This window comes from Symsagittifera roscoffensis, chromosome 1 (assembly GCF_963678635.1).
Source record: "Symsagittifera roscoffensis chromosome 1, txSymRosc1.1, whole genome shotgun sequence".
Taxonomy (NCBI): domain Eukaryota; kingdom Metazoa; phylum Xenacoelomorpha; order Acoela; family Convolutidae; genus Symsagittifera; species Symsagittifera roscoffensis.
Window position 1 is genome coordinate 62,665,282 of NC_087062.1, and position 20,061 is coordinate 62,685,342.

A 20,061-nucleotide genomic window follows, 5' to 3' on the forward strand; every position below is an offset into this window, starting at 1 on the left:
GTTAGCGCATTGTACGTGTTTCATCAAGTGATCACATATCTAAAAATCGAGGGGTTTAAGATCCGGAATTTGGGGTGGCCAGGGTATACGGGCTTCGCCGACTTATAATTCTGTCGTCTCTTACGGGCTTCAGTTGGGCTTAGATAAATTGAGAATAAACAAATTACCTATTTTTTTCTTCAACTGGGAAACCTTTTCGCTGTTTTCATTAGCGTACGAAAATTTTTTAAAAGAAATGTGTAGCTTGAAAACGTGAAGCAGTTGGAAAAATGCGGGTATTTTTAATCACGTTGATTTCACCAATGCAGCTTTTAAATCACATTTTCGTCAGTTTTGCAGGTTTTTTCCAATTTTTGAAGTCACGGATCAACGGTTATGAATTGACAAGCTTTTATAAAATTGAAGTTTATTTGAAACACCTTGTAGTAATACAAAATCAGTTGAAAAACTTACGATGCTGCTAAGCTCCTGACATGCTCAATTTCATGAAAATTTAGTTTCAACTGTTGAGTACTGGTTACTACTGGTACATTTTATATCTAGAACTCAAAACATTGTGTGTATAATTATAGAGCTTCGATATTAATTTTTTGCGGATGGTCATTGCGGCTTCGTGGTTGTCGATGATGCTCTGTCGGTTTGTTTTCCAAATTATGCAGTTCGCTCTGCATACGGTACTTATTAGCTATCGTGGATCTTATATGGCTGTTACATCCGATTTTTTCAATGTGATTTTTGAAAACTGAAAATTTTGGGCTGAGTTTCACCTTATTGGCTGTCGGCTTTAATTCTGTCGGCTTATTTACAGAATTTTTTTTCTTTAAAGGGCCAATAGTACTTGTGATCGCCCATTTTTTTATTAACTCTGGTGCCAACTTCGAATGACTAGTGTTAGCTTGGACCTTCTTCTAAAAATAAGTGAATTCAAACACAACAAAAAATAATTGTTTTTTGAATTTTTTTACCACTGCGTAACAGCATTCGAAGGTCTGTTTGCTAATTTTAGAGTCTCATGGTGCTGTCATCCCATAATTGTTGTATCGCAAGTGGTGCGAAGCCCAGCCTCGCCTCCGTGTCATAAAAGTGTCAGTCATAACGTTACGTGGAAACTAAAAGCGCTTTAGGGCTACATATTTTTACTTTGAAGTTCGAAAGTCAATTTTTTCTTCAAAATAAGCTTTTCTGTTGCATTCACTGACTCTTTTTCAATTGTCTGTTGGCTATATTTGATTGTCTAAGTGTTATTGATTGTAGTGAGTTTTCATTAATCAAGGACGCGTCGTTTCTTTGTTTCTCGAAAATGTCTTAAATTTTATTCATGCCCAATTTATACTCTGGCGGCTTCGTAAAAGTACACTCAAAAAAGAAATATCTTGAGATTTCATGTAATTGATTCTTTCAAAGCAGCTTGTTCCTAAAACCGTGGATGGGTTTAAAAATCTATGTATGCGAAAATTTTTGATTAATTATCTTCTATCCTTCTTTTTTATTCTGGTTAGTGTGCTACGATATCGGAAAAAATTTTGGGACAATTCTACGCCTGGGTCTTAGAATTGTTTTTTTCCCCAATTGTCCAAAACGCTCTTAGCGAAGTTTTTTTGCCTCCACTTGCTTTTTTCTGACTAAAGATCTGGTACCAGATGCCTATGGCGTGGACCATAATATCATGGGCTTTATGAAAATATATTTTTGCAGTGTTAATGATGATTTTACTCGTTCGTTTTTAACGTCTAACTACTAGTCTAGAAATTTTGCATTGGCCGTATTCGTGCTTGCAAGGTTTCTTTTGCTTCAAGCGAGTGCGTACATTGATAAAGTTACCCTATGTCCAATCAAAATGTGTTGTTGATAAAGTTACCCTTTATCAACACAAGCAATGGCAAGACGGAGACCTGGATGGCCTATGTAAGAAAGGGAAAGCGCTGCAAATGCGCATGACAAAAGGAAATAGAAGAAAAACTGAAACTGAAGCACAACAGTTCAATAAACTAATGAATACTGGTAAAATATGAAGCGCAATAGCAAAATTAACGGACACATCCAAAGGCGTTCTGTCGCTCGACGAGATCGTCAAAGGTAAGACAGTAGAACAGGCTCTTATAGAGAAGCACCCACCATCTGAACCAAATGATTAGAACTATATTACACCAGTCTCAAATGAAACAATTCCCTTCCATCGATATTTGATCAGATAAACGGTCAACATATCAAGAAAGCAGCCATGAGAATGCATGGATCTCATGGACCATCTAGCCTTGATGCAAATGAATGGAGACGAGTTTTAACACAATTCGGGCAACAATTAATGGAGATTTCAAAAACAATTGCTAAATTTGTTAGAAAATTGGCTACCGAAGAACTAAATCCAGAACTAACGGAACCATATAACGCATGAAGAGTAATCCACTTAGATAAAAATCCAGGAGTAAGACCCAGTAGATTAATCCCCTTAGATAAAAATCCAGGAGTAAGACCCATAGGCATAGGAGACGTTATGCGTAGGATAATAGGACGAACAATAACCAAATGCCTAAAAAACGAACTCATGTCTCTCGGTTTAAACTATCATTTCTGTCTTGGACAAAAATGTGGCATTGAATATGCGATTCAAACGCTAAGAGATCAATACAGAAAAACCTCCGCCGATGCTGTTTTATTGATAGATGCCGAAAACGCTTTCAACTCGCTAAATCGAAAGCTGGCATTCAAAAACATCGAAAATACCTGCCCATCTCTTTTAACCGCGATTAAAAACTCCTACTCCAATCCATTTAAACTGTTCGTTAACAAAAAAACCATCTACTCTCAAGAAGGGACAACCCAGGGGGACCCACTAGCAATGGCCATGTACGGTCTAGCCATAATACCCCTCGTAAAATTTTTATCAGTAGACAACGTAACCCAGAAATGGTACACAGACGACGGAAACGCAGTCGGTAATTCAAGCAATCTACGAACCGTCCTCGATAAAATTGTATCACTAGGTAAATTTTTTGGCTACCATGTTAAAGCATCCAAATGCCAACTCATTGTCAAAGATGAAAACCTCGGTGAAGCTCAGAAAATCTTCGAAAATACAGGAATCACTATAAAGGCAGGCGCCCGAGTGCTTTGTTCAGTTATAGGAACAGAATCTGAATGTAAAAAGTTCCTCGAATTTCAACAGACTGAGCAAATCAAAATTAAAAAAAAAAAATTAACGAAAATCGCTTAAACTTCCCCCCAAAATGTTTATGCCTGCTATACTAAAGGAGTTCAAGAAAAACTTTCATTTCTTACCAGGACAGCGCCTAACACTTTGGAAAACTTAGAAGTATGTGAAAAGATTATCAAAGAACAATTAATACCTAACCTAATCGGTAAAGACACATTGAACCCCCAGTTCCGTGAGATATCTTCCTTACTCCTTAAATTGGGCGGCCTTAACATCAAGCTGCCATCTGATCATGAAAGCTATATAGAATGGTCTAAGGAAACATCACTAGCACTGGAATCTCAAGATCCTGTTACAGCCATAACACAGCAAGAAAAAATATGTACGAAAGTTAAAAAATTGAAAACTGATAGAACAAACCGGAAGAAAACAAACCTCATGAATTCCTTAGATGAAACAGATAAATACGCAATCGACCTGGCCTCTGAAAAGGAAGCCTCTAACTGGCTCAACGCTTTACCATTGAACAGATATAACTTCAACCTGAATAAATCAGAATTCAGAGGTGGTATTTACTTAAGATACGTATGGGAACCGACCAAAACCCCACTCACATGTGCATATGGTGCTAATTTTAACTTGAAACATGAGCTACACTATGCAAAAGGCGGTTACACACACATAAGACACAATGAAATCAGAGAGACATTCGCCAAGCTCATGAACGAGGTTTGCCATGACGTCGAGATTGAGCCGAAACTTGAGCCGTTGCAAGGCGAAAGCTTTGTCAACAATTCAACTACAACTGAAGATGAGGCACGACTTGACATTAAGGCAAACAGACTCGGGAGTTCACGATTTAGCCGCGCTTTCTTTGATGTGAAAATTTTCAACCCCCATGCCAAAACATCGCGAAAACTGCATAAAGACGCATATAAATATCACGAAACGCCGAAGAACTCCAAATATCAGCAAAGAATTTTAAACGTGGAGCAGAGTAGCTTTTGCACGTTAATTTTTGGATGCACCGGTGGCGCTGCTCCAAAGACACGCGGACGATGCAACGATTAGCCGAAAAAGTAAGTGAAAAAAGACAAGAAAGCTACCTACAATCGATAAATTACATAAGAACTAAAATAAGCTTCGCGCTCCTGAGGAGCTCTATACTATTTATAATGGGGTGCAGATCGCTGCGCAAAGTTCAATTTATTGACAACTCTATTAGCACTATTGTAGAGGAAGGAAGGCTAAGATAAATTAACTTTACGATTGCAATTTGTCAGAGTAAAATTATCTGTCGAATTCTGGTGAACCGAGCGAGTACAGAGGCATGTGAGAGGCAAGTATAGCTTTTTTCGTTGTTTCTCTTGTAGCAATTTAGAAAAGGCCTATGTGATCAATCCCTGTGTTTTGAACGGGACTGAATCATCAGATGGATCGTCGAATCGATTTGGCGGCAAGTCAGCCGTTACTAGATGTAACCCTCTGCAGAAAGCAATCGTTCTGAGTGGATAACGGAGCCCAATGATGACAAAACTTTTTTGCATTTAGTTGCGAACATACTGTGCCGTGATGCATAAAATGGCATTGAGCGCTCTCGATCATCATGCGCACAATAGGTTCTTATGCGTTCAGGATTTTTGGATGCTTTGTTGCGTTTGATAGAGGTGAGTTCCTTAGTCGTCATCGCGCGCGAATAATATTGTTTTCGAGAAAAGACGAGAACTGTTTTAGTCTGTATTTGTTGTCAATTTTCTTTTCTGTCGTCGAGAAAAGGGGGAACTGTTGTTGTATGTTTTTTTTGTCAACTTGCTGCTTGGTTTGTGGGTTGCTAATAAAGGATAAGCTTGTCTTATTCCTGGTCTTCCATAGTTGCTGAACGTTTCCCGTTTCCTTTAACGCATGGTTTAAAATTACAACGCGAGCCTTGATCAAAACTAATCGAAACCCTCTGAAAACCGGGAAGAATCGATTAGTTGAGCAGTCGGGGGGCTAGTTGTTGTAGCTTTATTTTGTTCCATTTTCTTTTTGATCCCCCGAGTAGCCTCATTGTGGCGTAGAAAATCTCGTGCAGCCAACCAGTGCTTCGTTACGTCTTTGAGTATAATTCCCCTAGTAGCGTTGACTACTGGGCTGAGTTTATTTTTGTGAAGTAAATTGTGTCTGAATTGTCTCTTTGGCTCAGAAGTCAACTTTTTAAAGCTCGCGTAAATCAGGATAATATTTTAATATTTTACAGTTTTTTTTGATAGTTCATTTGAAAGACAATTTGAGTTTGAGTTTATCATAGCAACCTCATTTTGCTTCGTTTTCTGGGCGGAAAAATTTTTGTGATTCGAAAGGCATTTTCATTCTTTTGAAAACATTTTTTTCGGTTCCACAGTTGTCTGCTCGAGTTTTGTCTGCTTTGTTAAGGCTTCTTAACTTTATTTTGATGCACAGTTTTATATTCAATTGTTTCAATTGACATATTTGTCTCGAAATGAGTTAAGTTCAAGTCAATTCGAAACAAATATATCAAAGTTTCTGTAGTTCTAGCTTTTTGAGCCATTTTTTCGACGGAGTTGCTTTCGCCTATTTTTCTGTCGACTGGTTTGCCGTGCTATCTTTGAACGGTATCGCAAGCGGTGCGAAACTTCGCTCTGCTCCTGTCTGGAAACATGATGACCTTGTTATGAAACTTAGAAGTTTGCGGGAGATAATTCAATTCAACCAGAAGAGAATTTCTAAAACTGTAGTATGAATGCGAGGAGGCGTGACTGCAAAGCTTCAGGTCGAGGAATCGATTACAGCTGGAGACAAAAGGATCAATGAATGTAATGAGCATTTTATACGTATTGTTTTTTTTTCCAGGATTAAGTTTTTTTTTAATTGTTAGCTCTCAATTGTATCTTTTTGCGGTTTGAGTTCGGATTCCTTAAGTTCACTATTTTACCTTTGTGTAACGGAAAGCAGACTCCACATCAAAAGCACACATAAACAGCAGTAGTGGTCATGAAAAACGTGATCGAGTTGTACTTTCGAAAATGGAATTTACTTATCAGGTTTTCCAGTGAAATAAAAAATTTTACCTATTGATCCAGTTTTCTCAATTGAATTAATTTTATCTAAAAAAAGCATCACTCTTAAATTGTTAGTGGAATTCATTGACGTTTAAGGGTATTTATTATTTTTTTAAATTCGGAAGTTTTTTCCTGTTTCCTGGCGTTTATTACTCTTTTCATTAATCTTTACTTTTGTCAGTTGGCTATGTTTTATTTTTCTTTTTTCATACGTTACTTTTTTAAACGATTTTTCCGCCTCTTATTGCTTGTGTGTTGCGACGCGCAGCTCAATTTTTTCTCATTTTTTGACCTCAGTTTTTGCAAAGTGTTTTTCCGGCTCTTTGTTTATCTTAGTGTCCGATTTAAAATGAGGTGACCTTCCGTAACAGTCGACATTTTGCAGAAGCATACCGAAGTACAAAAGCATTTTCGCGGCAGTAACCACGTCATGCCTCACGGCATGGCTCAAATCTCGTAGAAATCTTCTTCAAAAGGAACATCGTTGCCCAATTCGTGTTTTTATTCTGGGAACGGAAAAAACCAGCGACTACGTTCACCTACCATACTGAAACCGGGCAAAAGCAAAGATGAAGCAAAAAATTACTGACCCATAGGCCTCTTATCCCCAGTAGCGAAATTAATTAAAAGAATCTTACTGGATAACTTCAACATCCCACTAGCAGGTCACCAGCCCGGATTTCGAAAACAGGTCAACAAACACTGCCTTACACTGCATAGCCACTGATTTAAGAAACGGATTCAATCAACCTCGTCCTCCACACAGGACACTCCTAGTCGCTTTTGATCTTACTGCAGCTTTCGACACAGTGGATCACGGTATCTTGCTGCACGATCTTGAAAAGTCGTCTCCTCCAAACAACACAAATAGATGGATAACATAATTTACAAGTCAGGGCAACTTATGTTGATTTTAGAAACAAAAAATCATAAATGCGACGAATGAAACCAGGTGTACCTCAAGAAGGAGTCTTACCGCCTATTCTGTTCAGTATTTAGATGTCATCAATGCCCCTTCGATCTGCCAAAAACATCAAAGTAACAAGATACACAGATGACTTCTCTATCGCCACCACTGGTCCGAAAACCACTGAATCTGAACTAGAGGTACAGCCCTATCTAAGTACTCTGTGCACTTGGCTTCAGAAACGCAATTTAGCAAACCTGGAACAACGAACTGAAGCAAACTAATGTGATCATTGAAAGCAACCCACTACCCACCATTCAAAAACCTTAAATTCTAGGAGTCACTTTTGATAACCTCTTTACTTTCACTGAACACATTACCACAATGGTAAACAAACTCCAAACACGCAATAACACACTGAAGAAGCTGTTAGGCACAAGCTGGGGATGCAGCAAAGAAACTCGAAGTATCACATGTAAGGCCATTGGACGTAGTGTTTTGAATTGCGCAGTTCCTGTAATGACACCTTCAGTAAAAAATTCTCGTTGGAAAGACCTTCAAACTCGAAGAAACACAGCTTTTAGAATTGTAATCGGCTGCACATAAATGGCCTCATTGAGCACGTTCATTGTGAAACTCAGATAGTGCCAGCAAAAGAACACTTAAGCAAACAATTTCTAACTGACTCATCAACAAGAACGATGTGACCACCACACAACTAAACACAACCCGATATCGAGACTAATAAAACCAACCCTTGCCGAAAAATACTATGGCAACATCAAAAAACATCTTGATGAAAATGATTGCGTAACGCCAGATCAATACAAAGTCGCTCAGAAACCAAACATCCCGCTAAACTGGCGCGCTCTCAAACTCCACAAATAGCTTCGGAAACAAAACAGCCGTCCCAGAAGTTCACGAAGTTCACGACGAGTTATGAAATTGTTAATGAAAGTTTTTAGAATTTGTGTTTTCTTTTTTTATTCATTTTTTGGACACAACTCTTGTCTAATATGTCTAATTCTATTTTGTTCTAATATTCTTCGAACTCGTACAAATCTCTCATCACAACAGGCACAGAAAACGACACGCACTTCAAAAAGAAATTACCTTTTTCTGTAGATTTTTATGAATGTAGTCGGATTATTTTGTGCTACTGGAACAGCAACGGGCTATCCCTGTTGTGAATCGTCGATTGTTGCAAATTTTCAACTGTAACGAATTCTTTCTCCAACCCATTACGAAAGCTCTGTCGGATGCAGATTCCAGAAATAGTTCATTCCATGCATATTTCTGTTTTCGAAAAATTCAACATAGACCGTAATGGATGAAAATGAATCTTCATTTTATCTTTTGTTCATTTTAACAACATAAACATTTGATTAGTAGGCCTACAAAAAGCTTAATTTTTTGCAAAGATATGTTTGGAACATTCTGTGCTATAAACAGCACTCTTCTTGGATTTGCTTTGCGGGCGTTGCACTCAATGCTTACAAGTACACGATCAGAGACAATCATGTAATTGTTTTAGAAGCCGTGAAAGCCCCTGAGCCGAAAGTGGATCCTTCTGCTACATCTGGAACGGTCGAAAAAGTCGACCTTGATGAAGTAATAGAAACGTTTAGTGAACCTACTAGCAGTGAAGAGGATGGTTCTACAATTGAATTGGAGGTCGAAGAAGCGACTGAATCAGAAGATACCGAGTTAATTGACGAAGAAGAGATCTTAGAACCAGGAAAATCAACAGCGTAGAAAATCGGAGCCAATTTTGTTGTTCAATTATTCTTTTTTTTTGTATAAAAATGTGCTGAGCACAGCTGCTAAATTCAAAGTTGAAATTCTGCTGTTTTAATTCTGCAGTATTGATTATTGAGCTCAATTTTTTAAAATCAAAAACACGGATTCTCTTCTAATGAGAAGGAAGCTTCGAAAGCAAGGGTAGAAAAGTTTACGCTTTTGTGAGATGGTATGTCTATTATATGGGGTTGAATTTGTTGACTCGCCCTTAAGTAACGAGCGCGGATCATGGGGAGCCTAGACGACTTATCTTTAAATTGAAACATTTTGGCACTAACTAGGCCTTTGCCTTACTATCCGGTACTTACATTTCTAAGAAATGTTTTGTGTTTGCATTTCAGAGCTAATATGTACAGTTGTTCGTCTGAATCATTATTAAAAATGACTCGCCTCTCGCTTTTTCTGCTGAATGAATGACAGTGAGGGGTTGTCAGTTTGGCCTTTCAAAGGCAAACTCCCCTCCGGTCTCCCATGCATCCCATCAACCGACTTGTTCTATTCCAAAAGTCTTCCTACCTTGCAGACGTCTATCTCTTTTCGTAGTATCAGTTCTTACGCTAGTAGCGTCATCACGAAGTGCAATTCCTTCTCAATACTCAACTGTGCACGTAGCTGACATTCGAGTGCAATCACTTCCATATGAGGAAACTGTCAGACATCGTGCTTACAGGTCAACTATCTACTTGAACAATAACCGCCTTAAAGAACCCCAGTGGACTAACGAATCAGTTAAACATATCTCATTTGAAGCCTTGAACCGAACATTCAATTTAAAAGTGTGGCCGAAAGATCAGTCGGCCGAACATCCAGAACTTAAAATTGATATTTTGAACCAATCAAATCATGTTTTCCAACAAAACAGTCTTCATCATGTTTCTTCAATCTTTCTCGTAGGAATAGATATCAGTCAACCAAAAAACAGTTCAGTATCATTATACATGGACGATTCAAAGTTTCTGACTGGATATATTAGTTACAATGATGGCCTTGAAAATATCTTCATTGAACCGGCGTGGAGACACAAACACAGTGACAGCATAGGAGTGAAAGAGTCTTGCTCCATGTTGGTGTATTATGAGTCGGGACTGGATAGTGAAAAAATGCGGTTCAGTGATCCGCCGTCTGAGGGGGAAAAGTCTGGCCATAGAAGATCTCAACAAAAAGGAGGCGGTCGAGGTTTGTGACAAAAATTAAAACTTTAGTATTAACCCCATCCCCTCAAGTATTTTTGGGTTCCATGTCTTTTTACCCTATTCCATTGTACCCTATACTATCCTACCCTATGTTCCTATCCTACGCAATTTTACTTCATAATTAAAGCAATTCAAACTTACTCCGTCTCTTTGAAGAATCCGAAACAGAAAAGCTGTATCAGTTTCAATTTATTTAATTAATCAATACTAAGACCATTGCTGTCAAAATGTGAACAGTTATATCTGGATTATATTGGTCAAAGAATACATGTTTCAGTATCGCGATCGTCTGATGCATATATGGGCGAACATACAATCATCTCGGACGTAAGGTGTCCCCTTCTGCTTGTGGCTGACTTCAAATTCTTCCGCAAAATGGGAAATTCGAATTGGGAGACAACGGCGTCTTACCTCATTGGGCTCATAGACAGAATCAACCAGATATACTTGAATACAGACTTTAGTTACACTGAGCGGAACGGACGCAAGCATGATATAAAGCGAGTCGGATTCCAGATCAAGAGGATCATAATTCACAGTGGGCCTTCTCTCACGCCTGGACACTACAATGCAGACGAAGTGTGGCGCGTCCAGGACCTACTTGGTGCTTTCAGGTAATTTTTCTCCCTGGGCAACTTTTGAACTAGTAATTGTAAACAGGCCGCGTCCAGATATGTAAATCAGGTATTTACTGTCGTGGTAAATTATATTCTTAAGACCAAGTGTAAATTTAGTAAACTTATTTCGTAAGATCAATGGTAAATTTGGAACCGATATGAATTTAAATGAATTAAACTTTTGAGTTGTTCCTCTCTTTAATGAGTACACAGTCTGAAAACTTATTGTTTTCTTGCTGCTTTGAGAGTAGTAACTTGAAAATTACTGTCACATTTATTGGTGTTGTATTTGTTTATTTTGCACTTAATAACTTTTCTGCAGCATGGTGCGTTCTCCTGACTCGGGACAGCATGAAAGCAAAAGGGACACCTACTTTTCCCACGACCACTTCTGTCTCTGCCACCTGTTCACCTATGAAGACTTAGACGACGGAGTGATGGGCATGGCTTACAGGGCAGAAGAGAATCTGGGTCATGGCATCTGTGCGGGTAGCGGACGCCCGGCACACTTTGAAAAGAGGTTTTACACTCCTGATCCTTTTGCCATGTTAGATTTATTCATACACTCCATTAACTTTTTAACTGTTTTAAAACTACGTTTTTAAAGATGTGAAAGTGTCCTGTAATCGGGAACTAGACTTTTTTTCCCGTAAACAGCTTTTCTTGCATCTGAAGTGAAAAGTGAAGTTTTTTATTAGTGAACCTTAGCAACTGCGAGACTGCTTCCCACTTGGCCTAGAGGTAACGCGGATTTCCCTGTACCCTAAAGGTCCTTGTTTGTTTTTCAGTATCTATGAAGTTATAGAAGAAAACATATTTTCCCCTCACCTTGCATATTTTTTTTGTTTTTAATTCGCTTAAAAGCTTCTTCGGCCTTAATGTTTTCGGTTTATGTTTTATTGGCTTAGTTACCATGATTTGTGCCAATTTAAGGACAAAAATGGTTGATTAAAATTCAAAGTTATAAACCTTAATACTCAAAAAAATGTTCTGTCAACACTTGCTTATGGCATTTTTTTGTTTTCGGATCAATGAGCGGCTTGGCTTTTTTTGGGCTCAATGAACGAATTTTTGGATTAGTTGCCAATAGTTAAAAAATTGAAGACTTGTTCAGTGCTGTTTGTTGTGTTTCTTGACTATTTTTACACTCGCGATCAGCGTAGTGTATTTCTACGAACCTTCTTTTTTTCTAAACTAACTCGCAAATAAAAGTGTTCGTTCAAAGTGCTCACTTATTTGTAAATTTTAGTGTAACATTGGAAGTTCATAGCATCTGTTCTCTGCTTTATTTGTGGCTAGTGTTTGATGCCTATTAAGCGTCCATGGTTTCGTGGTTACTGTGTGAGTCTCTAGGTAGCAAGTTGGAACCCGCCGAGACTAGCTGAATTTTTATTAATTCGAGGCTTATTTCTAATTTTTCATTTTGACTGTATAGAGCTGCTTTTTGTTGTTTTCTCGCTAGTGTTTGTGAAGCGAAGCTTCGCCTCTGAGTTTGAAGTTTTTGACAAAATAGTTTTTTCTATTTTGTTATTTCCGTCTTGTTTTCTTAACGCTAGCTTGCTATGCTGTACTTGCGGTGTATCGCAAGTAATGTGAAACTCCGCTTCGTCTCTGTGTTTTAGCTTTTCTTGGCATTTTTCGCTAATTGAACATTTTTTTACCAAAGTTTTAAGCAAAGATCGACTCATAGATAAATTTCAAAATTCGAATGCATATGCGAATCCAAGGAATCTGCCATTTCATGCATCTACGTAATTTATGTAAACTAGGAAACAATTTAGTTCTCTGAGAACTATTCTGTTTTTAGAACTCGCCGTAACACTGGGCTCACAACGATGTTTAACTGGGGTTCAGCAATTCTGACTCAGGCGGCGGACTTAGTTACAGGACATGAACTCGGGCACAACTTCGGAAGCAATCATGATCCCCCTGAGTGCATTCCGTCTTCTAACCGAGGGGGTGCTTACTTGATGAATGCCAGGGCTGTCAGCGGTTTGCAAAGGAACAACAGATTGTTTTCTCCCTGCAGTCGAGCCTCTATTGGAAGAATTTTAGGTCAGTTGAACACGAGTAGACTATCAGCAGTCCGCTACGATGAGTATCGATTCGGATTGGGCTCGATTATAATAGATACTATAGGTGCATTTAAACCTATAAACTTCTATAAACTACCTCTGCTAAACTTCGAATTTTATGTTGCTTTAAAATAAGACGTTGGTCTAATCAGGGCTGTTTGTTTGATTCACGATGATATTTACACAAACGAAGCGTTGAGTGATAGTGCTTGGCAAATACAGGTGTTCACTATTTTGTGTTCACGTGGCTGAGTGCGTGAGACTCATAATCTCCTGGTTGCAAATCGAGTTCGATACGTTGCCGAATTTTAGCTCATTCGAGGCTAATTCCACTTTTTTTATTGCACTTTATAGAGCTGCTTTTTTGTCGCGTTCCCGCTAGTGTCTGCGAAGCGCAGCTTCGCCTCTGTGTACAAATTGTAACTTGCTACGAACCATCACTCATTACGAACGTAATACGTTGAACTATTTTAGTCTGCGAAAATCAAACACGTCCATTGAAAAAATTACGCTTCTTCTGATGCGAAATAACTGTTAGGCAATGTTATTTCATTTTAAGCGTTTCAACATTTTGTTACGTCCATTTTTGATTTTTCGCGGTTTGGCTTTCGATTTTTTCAAGTTACGTTTTTTTTTTATTAAAAGGATGATAAACGCCTCTATCGAGCAGCAAAACTGTAAATTTCACGATAATGGGTTTCAATTTTCAGGTTTCACAGTGGAATAAAAAATTTACCAAACTGGGTTAATTTTAGCAAAAAAAGTGTCTGTCATTAATCGCGAATGAATTCCAAAGAGCTTTTCTTCGAAATTTGAAAAGAAATTATTTTGATCAAAAAAGAAGTCCGTTTTTTGTTTCGTTGCGTTCGGTATCTTTTTTTCAACTGTATGTTAGCTATGTTTTTACAGAAGTCTTCATGGACTTCTTTGAACTTGACTAGTTTTCTAAAAACTTTTGAAGTTTGCTTAAAGCACTTTGTTTATGTGAAGTTCCTATTTGCAGAAGCATAGCTTGTGTTATAGTATGAACTTTCTTTTTTTCCAACCTAAGTCGCAAATATTGTTGCGACAAAATGTGTTCATTTTGAAGTGTTTGTTTTGATACAGCTATTAAGTACAGCCAATGCTAAGTATATTAACACAGTTTATAATATTACAAATAGCACTTTAGCTTCAAGGTATCATGGATCTGTAGCGTAGGGACCGAGGGGCCAGCAACAAAATGAGAGGGTTCGAACCTGGGCAGGGTCGGATATTTTAAATGAACTTTTTCGTTTTCTTGTTAAAATGTGTCCGCTCTCCTAATTGAGGCATGTTAGTTGGTAAGTTTCCTTTTTTTTTCAAATTGGCTGGTACTACTAATGCGTCATAATTGGTTTGTGTCAATTAGCAATATGTAGACTCATAATTGGCGTGTGTCAATTAAGAAATTTTGTAGACTCAATGTTTTACTCATTCAGTTTTTCCCAGTAGCGTTATCAGTCATATTTTGCTTGTGTATGCGAAGTGCAACTTCGCCTCTGTGTAAAATGAACTTGTTAACTCAGTTGAAAATCGCTTTCCTATATAATAGTGGAAATCAGGGGCGGATCTAGGATTTTCTCGAGGGGGCGGTTTTTCAAAATATTTTTAAAAGTTTTGGCGACCTTTTTTTTAGGTCATCCAAATTGATTTTCCGAGCTCTCCTAGAGCACTAAAAAGACGCTGTTGTGGCCACATTTTCTGCGCCGGATACCAATTATCGAAAAAACAGGCCAAAAAAGACGTTTTTGGGCACTTTTTGGAAAATTGTGGCAAAAAAAATCGAAAATCGTGTTTTTTTTCGGCGCGCGCTCCCCCTCAAAGTTAGAATATATTGGCGCCTTTAGAAAACTTTTAGGGTCGGTCAGCCAAAAATGGATTTCTTACAAAGTACCAAAGGGGGACTCTTTGGGTCGGCAGGAGGTCGAATCACTGAAAAGAAGCATCCAACCCCCCCCCCCCCCCTCACACCTAAATCCGCCCCTGGTGGAAATGATTCGAAAATGGTACCGGACTTAGTTTTTCGACAGGATTTTAATTTTGATAATTTCCTAATTTCCAGGCGAGTAAGTAAATTACCTAAAGATCCAGCTTTTTCAATAAGGTTACTTATCTGAAAAAAAATTGTAAATTGTCATGCATAAAAAAGTCCATTCTATAGAGTTTGAAAAATCTGTGTTTTTTTGTTTCCAGGAGTTCTGAAACGCTTTTCTAACTGTCTGTTGGCTATATAAAAACTGATGCTTGGTTTTAGCAAATAGAGCAGACGAATGTTTCGTGTGGGAGAGTGACTCGCATGTTGGCTACTGTGGGAACTCCAAACTTGATCCAGGTGAAGCGTGTGACGAGGGTCGGCGACTGCTGAGTGTAGATTACGACACTGGATCTAATGTATCCTCGCCAACTGCGCGTTGCTGCAACGATTACTGTCAGCTAATAGGTACCTGAATTCAAATTCTGATGCATGTATATATCAGAGACGATTGGCGTAGGCGAAATAAGCCCACAAGCCTACAATAAAAGTTTTATTTTTTGAGTGAACAAGCGTGGGACGGATCACGATCTCATGCATCAAGAAATCGCTAGCAATTCATGCTTAGTTTTGTATATCACCGCTTAAGTGATTCATTTCGAAATAGTGCTTCCACGATGGTCAAGACAGGCCATTTTTTTCCAAGGATATTACGGGGTACCATGTGTTAATAGATGACTTCCAGTGCTCCGACATGAACGAGAGGTGTTGCAGGGGATGCTACTTCTCCCCGCCTGGTGAGGTGTGCAGAGAGTCCTCTGAACTGTCTTGCACCCATTCTTCCACCTGCACTGGGTCTTCTGCACAGTGTCCAGACGGGAAGCCACACTTGGACGGTACAGAGTGCATTAACCATGGAGTGTGTCATAAAGGACAGTAAGTTCACTGTATTCGGCAAAGTCCTGTTCAAAATAGTTGCCGACGACACAATAGAATTCCAGCGTAAATAAACCAGCCGAAATATAAACCAACCAAAATTGTGCAGTTTTTTAGCCAGCCGAAAAGTTGGATCATGACTTTCGTGACTTACATAGTTTTTCCATAACTATTTTATAACAATTGCGTTGGTTCGGTCGGTTTATACTTTGGCTGGGTCATATACCACCAGGAGTTTCGGCTTGTAGGTTATAATCGAAGTTTTTTTTGAAAAGCTAATTTATTTTTTCAATTCCTTGACATTTCAGATGCTCGTCGTATTGCTACTCAGTCGGACAGGAACCATGTGAATGCAACATGTTAGTTGAAGGCCAATTTACCGTATCTTCCTTCCCGTCCACCACCCGACACAACCATCCGAAGTCGTCGTCGTGGCAGAAACCGTCTCCGCAATGCGTGCTCTGCTGTCAGGATGTTTCATCGAATGGGTCTTTAGTGGGAAATTGTAAACCAGTGGCGGATATCATTGCAGAGCGACTCGTGCAATATTATGTATACCCTGATTACACAATGTGCACTGGTATGTTCACTTCTGTTGAAACACAATTAATTCAATCGATCTACACAATGGCGGACAAACTCCCCCTGATTTCCCATATTGTTGAATAATGGCGGCTTTAAACTTTTTTAATGAGCAAAGAGAAAGCATTGTTGTATACAATCTAGCGCATAATGTGGAAAAGTTCGATCTTGTGATCAGGCTCGGCAGACCTAAAATTTTCTCCGAGGTTCGAGTTCTTCGAAAATTTTGTTTGCTGCAGATTTTTTTTGCTTGACCAAATCTATTTTCGGAGCTCTCCTAAAAAAAACTATTACGATCCTATTTTGACCATATCTTCTGTGCAATTTCTTGAAAAAGGACTGAAAATGTTCTTAGGCACTTTTTTTGAAGGTTTTGACCAAAAATTGCATTTTTTAGGTGTGCGCACCCTCAGTATTAGTATATATTGAAGCCGAAGGTGCATTTAGAAACGTCTGAGACCGTTCAGCGACAAATGGATGTCGTAAAATCATACGATGACGTCCGCACATACATTTATGACCACATAAGAAACATTTTTTTCTTCAAATATGCCGTTTTCGTCAGTGGTGTGATAAGATGATCTGAACGAAAGACTAGGCATATTCTATAGAAATAATTAATTAGGCATATGCGAGGCGACAACCTTTTTCCTCGAAAAGTGAAAAGAAAAACAAAAACATTTTTTAAAAACCTATAACATTTCATTTTATAAAACTTTTCCTTTTTTACCCTTGCGATAAGCAAGGTTATTGCAATCGGGTACCAGACGTTTTTCCGTAAATGACTTTTTAATGAGCAAAGAGAAAGTGTTCAAAGAGTGGTCAAAATTAGAAATTAGGACCTGTTCAATTTTTCAAACGGTAAATATTCCGTTTCGAAAAATTCTCGGCCTCATTGTTTCATTTGACAAGCAAATAAAGTTTCATATGTGTGTTTTGAGGGCGAGGAGTACGTATTAATTTTTTTAAGTCTTAAGTCTTGTTGATTTTTTTCGGCTGAAACGGTTTCTGCTACGGTGTTTTAGGCTTTGTTACCGCGTGGTAAATTTTTTTCCGATGCTAATTTCCCGTTCTATTGCTTTGGCGTTTTTTTTTCCAAACTGGCCTTATTCATTGTGATCGTAGCGTCTTTTTTGTTTTGTATCGCAAGTAGTGCGAAGCTCAGCTTTGCCTCTGTCTTCACGTGAAGGTGCTAAAATGTGGTTGGGGAAAGTAATTTTTTTAAGTTATGACTCCCAAATAAATTTGGAGTAAAACTAAGTTTTTACGTTTCATATAAAAGTTATCTTCCAATATAAGCCTGCTCGCTCGCTCTATGCTCTATTTGCTCGAAAATTAGAAAAAAAATCAAAAATTTTGAACCAATTTTCTTGACTTAGAGAAATTTTGTTAAAGATTTAATTTTAGTTCGGATCGCCACTGAGAGGTCTTAAATAAGACATATCACTCGATCTATTCTGATCATTATATTTGGGGTACCTGAGTTTTGTGGAAAGCAATAAATATTCTTTCTTAATTTCAGTGGTGGGAACAAAATTATAATTCAGAAGATAACAAAAATGAATGCTATATGCCTTGCTTACTTTTAGTTTACCCTGAAAAATAGTATGAAAAACATTGAATGTCGTGTCCAATGAAAAAATAAAAGTTTCAGGAAACAACCTTAATATTATTATCTCCAATACAAAATTTAATTGACAAACAGCAGCCAGTGTTAGTGTTATCAACAATAGTTCTAGGGACATAAAATTGAGTCTACAGGTATTTGCTCCTAAAAACAAAAAGGGAGAAATTGAGAGTACATTTATTATGCAAACGAGCTATAGCGAGTGTCGTGTCATATTACGAAGATTTTTTACAACCCAACTCGCAAATAAAAGTGCGCATTTTGGCACTACATTGGCAATTTAAAATCATCTTGCTTAACTGCTATTTTGTTGGCTCTTGTTTGACAATTGTCATGCGACTATGGCAGTGATGGGAGACTATGAAACTCCAAGCCGAGGGTTTGCTTCCGATACAAGTCAGAAGTTTTTTTTTCATTGTAAAACCTATTTAGAGCTGCGTTTCGCTAGTTTGAAGAGTCGAACAACGTATTTCTGACTATTCTATAGGTCATGATGGTTTTTTTTCTTTCGGTTTTTTAGAATCGGTGAGCGTAGTTCAAACTGTGAAATAGGTCGCGATGATTTTTTCAGGCTCAAATTTACGTTTCAGTGGTTTAATTTTTGATTTCTTTTAAACTTCAGATCATTTTGTTTGTTGAAAGGAAGACAAGCTCCACTATTGAGCAGCGCGCTATCGAACAGGGAAGCGTAAAGTTCACGAAAAACTTGATCGAGTTCTAGTTTTGAAAGTGGAATTTAATTATCAATTTCCCTGCGAAATAAAAATTCACGTATTGATTCAATTTTCTGAAATAGGGTTAATTTAATCAAAAAAAGTGTCAATTGTAAATTGTTTTGGAAATTTGAAGAGCTTTCAGGGCATCTACTTTTTTTTACAATTCGAAAGTTGAGATTTCTTTAAAAAACAAGTCAGTATTCTTTTTTTGTTTACTTGCGTTCATTGACTCTTTTTCAACTATGTTTTTGCTATGTTCTCCTTTGTGCTTCCGAAGTGCAGCTGTGCAATTGTTCGAAATAATAGAGCGAAATTGGTCGTAGATTCAATAATATAGGTATGAAATTGAGACTAAGTTTAACAGTGATCAGCCACACCGCAACCTACAATGGCTTGAACCGATCACTGATCGTATTGTTTAAAGTGACCGTCGCAAATCCGACCTGTAATGATTATGAATTAATGATTTTTCGGTTTTTTGCTTGATCGGCTTGTTACGCCTCATTTTCCATGCCCATATCGGTTTTTGTCTGAATTTTGTTTGTAGTTTTTTTCTAATCTATAGTAATGTAGTCTCATTTTCCTAGCCCCAATAGTTCTATTAGTTTACCTATTATGAGAAGGTTACACTTAAAAGTAATAATGATAATTAATTTTTTACAGTAATTTAAGACTCTCAAATTAAACAAAAATGGCCATATTTTGAAAACAAGAAGACGTCCTGAATTGATGATTTGCGTCTTTCACTAGCTGAAAATTGGAATGTTTTCAATCATGTGTATGAATTAATTAATGAGTTTTTTGAGTTATAGGCGGAACGTGTCAGAGAGGAAGATGTGAGTCTAATATGCACAACGATGTCCTAGACTACGTCTTCTCCGCCTTTCGAGGCGACAATGTCTGGCAGCAGTTAATTAGTCTCTTCTCTCAGAACTGTGTGTTCTCAGTGGTACTCTTAACTCTCCTATTCTACTTGCCAATCTGTCTCTTGTTACACTTCTGCATCGACAGGCCAATTCTGAAAATGAACAGAAAAACTACCAATTCCTATATTCGAAGAAGGGCAATTGAGGATATTCCTAGGTTGAATCCACCAAAGAGTCCCTCTCCCATTTCAGAAATGGATGCGCCTATTGTGGCATTCTTCCACAGGCTGCACTCGACCAGCCACAGTTCGGGCGAGGGATGTCAACCGGTGCTCGAAGTGCAGATGGAAGATGAATTCAATGAAAGTCAATTGTAAAAATTGTTTTTTCTGTCTGTTAACCTTCCTTATATGATTGCATCTGATCCAAATCATGATTTCATTTGTGGAGAAAGTAGTTTAAAAGTTGCGTTTTGCGTAATATAATAGCAGATTAGTCATAAAGTAACGAAAACGTTCTTTGACAACAATTGC

General features: G+C 38.0%; 1 protein-coding gene across 2 annotated transcripts; it reads left to right on the plus strand.

The window, feature by feature from the left end:
* Positions 1 to 9,268: 9,268 nt before the first annotated feature.
* Positions 9,269 to 20,018, plus strand: LOC134847209 (ADAM 17-like protease). Of its 2 annotated transcripts, none has more exons than XM_063864537.1 (8): positions 9,269 to 10,099; positions 10,394 to 10,730; positions 11,056 to 11,280; positions 12,541 to 12,788; positions 15,084 to 15,269; positions 15,536 to 15,737; positions 16,046 to 16,317; positions 19,475 to 20,018. In XM_063864537.1, exons 1-8 carry the CDS (start codon positions 9,337 to 9,339, stop codon positions 19,903 to 19,905), a joined length of 2,664 nt encoding a protein of 887 aa, XP_063720607.1. In that variant the 5' UTR covers positions 9,269 to 9,336; the 3' UTR covers positions 19,906 to 20,018. The 2 variants fall into 2 exon arrangements, with proteins under 2 accessions (XP_063720607.1, XP_063720609.1); XM_063864539.1 differs by having other exon boundaries at positions 11,056 to 11,253.
* The last annotated feature ends 43 nt before the right edge of the window (positions 20,019 to 20,061 follow it).

Coding starts and splice junctions, on each gene's coding strand:
- LOC134847209 (XM_063864537.1), top strand. CDS start 9,337: ATGACAGTGAGGGGTTGTCAGTTTGGCCTTTCAAAGGCAAACTCCCCT. Junction 11,281..12,540: donor ACTCCTGATCCTTTTGCCAT/GTTAGATTTATT, acceptor TTCTGTTTTTAG/AACTCGCCGTAACACTGGGC. Junction 16,318..19,474: donor TGATTACACAATGTGCACTG/GTATGTTCACTT, acceptor TTTGAGTTATAG/GCGGAACGTGTCAGAGAGGA.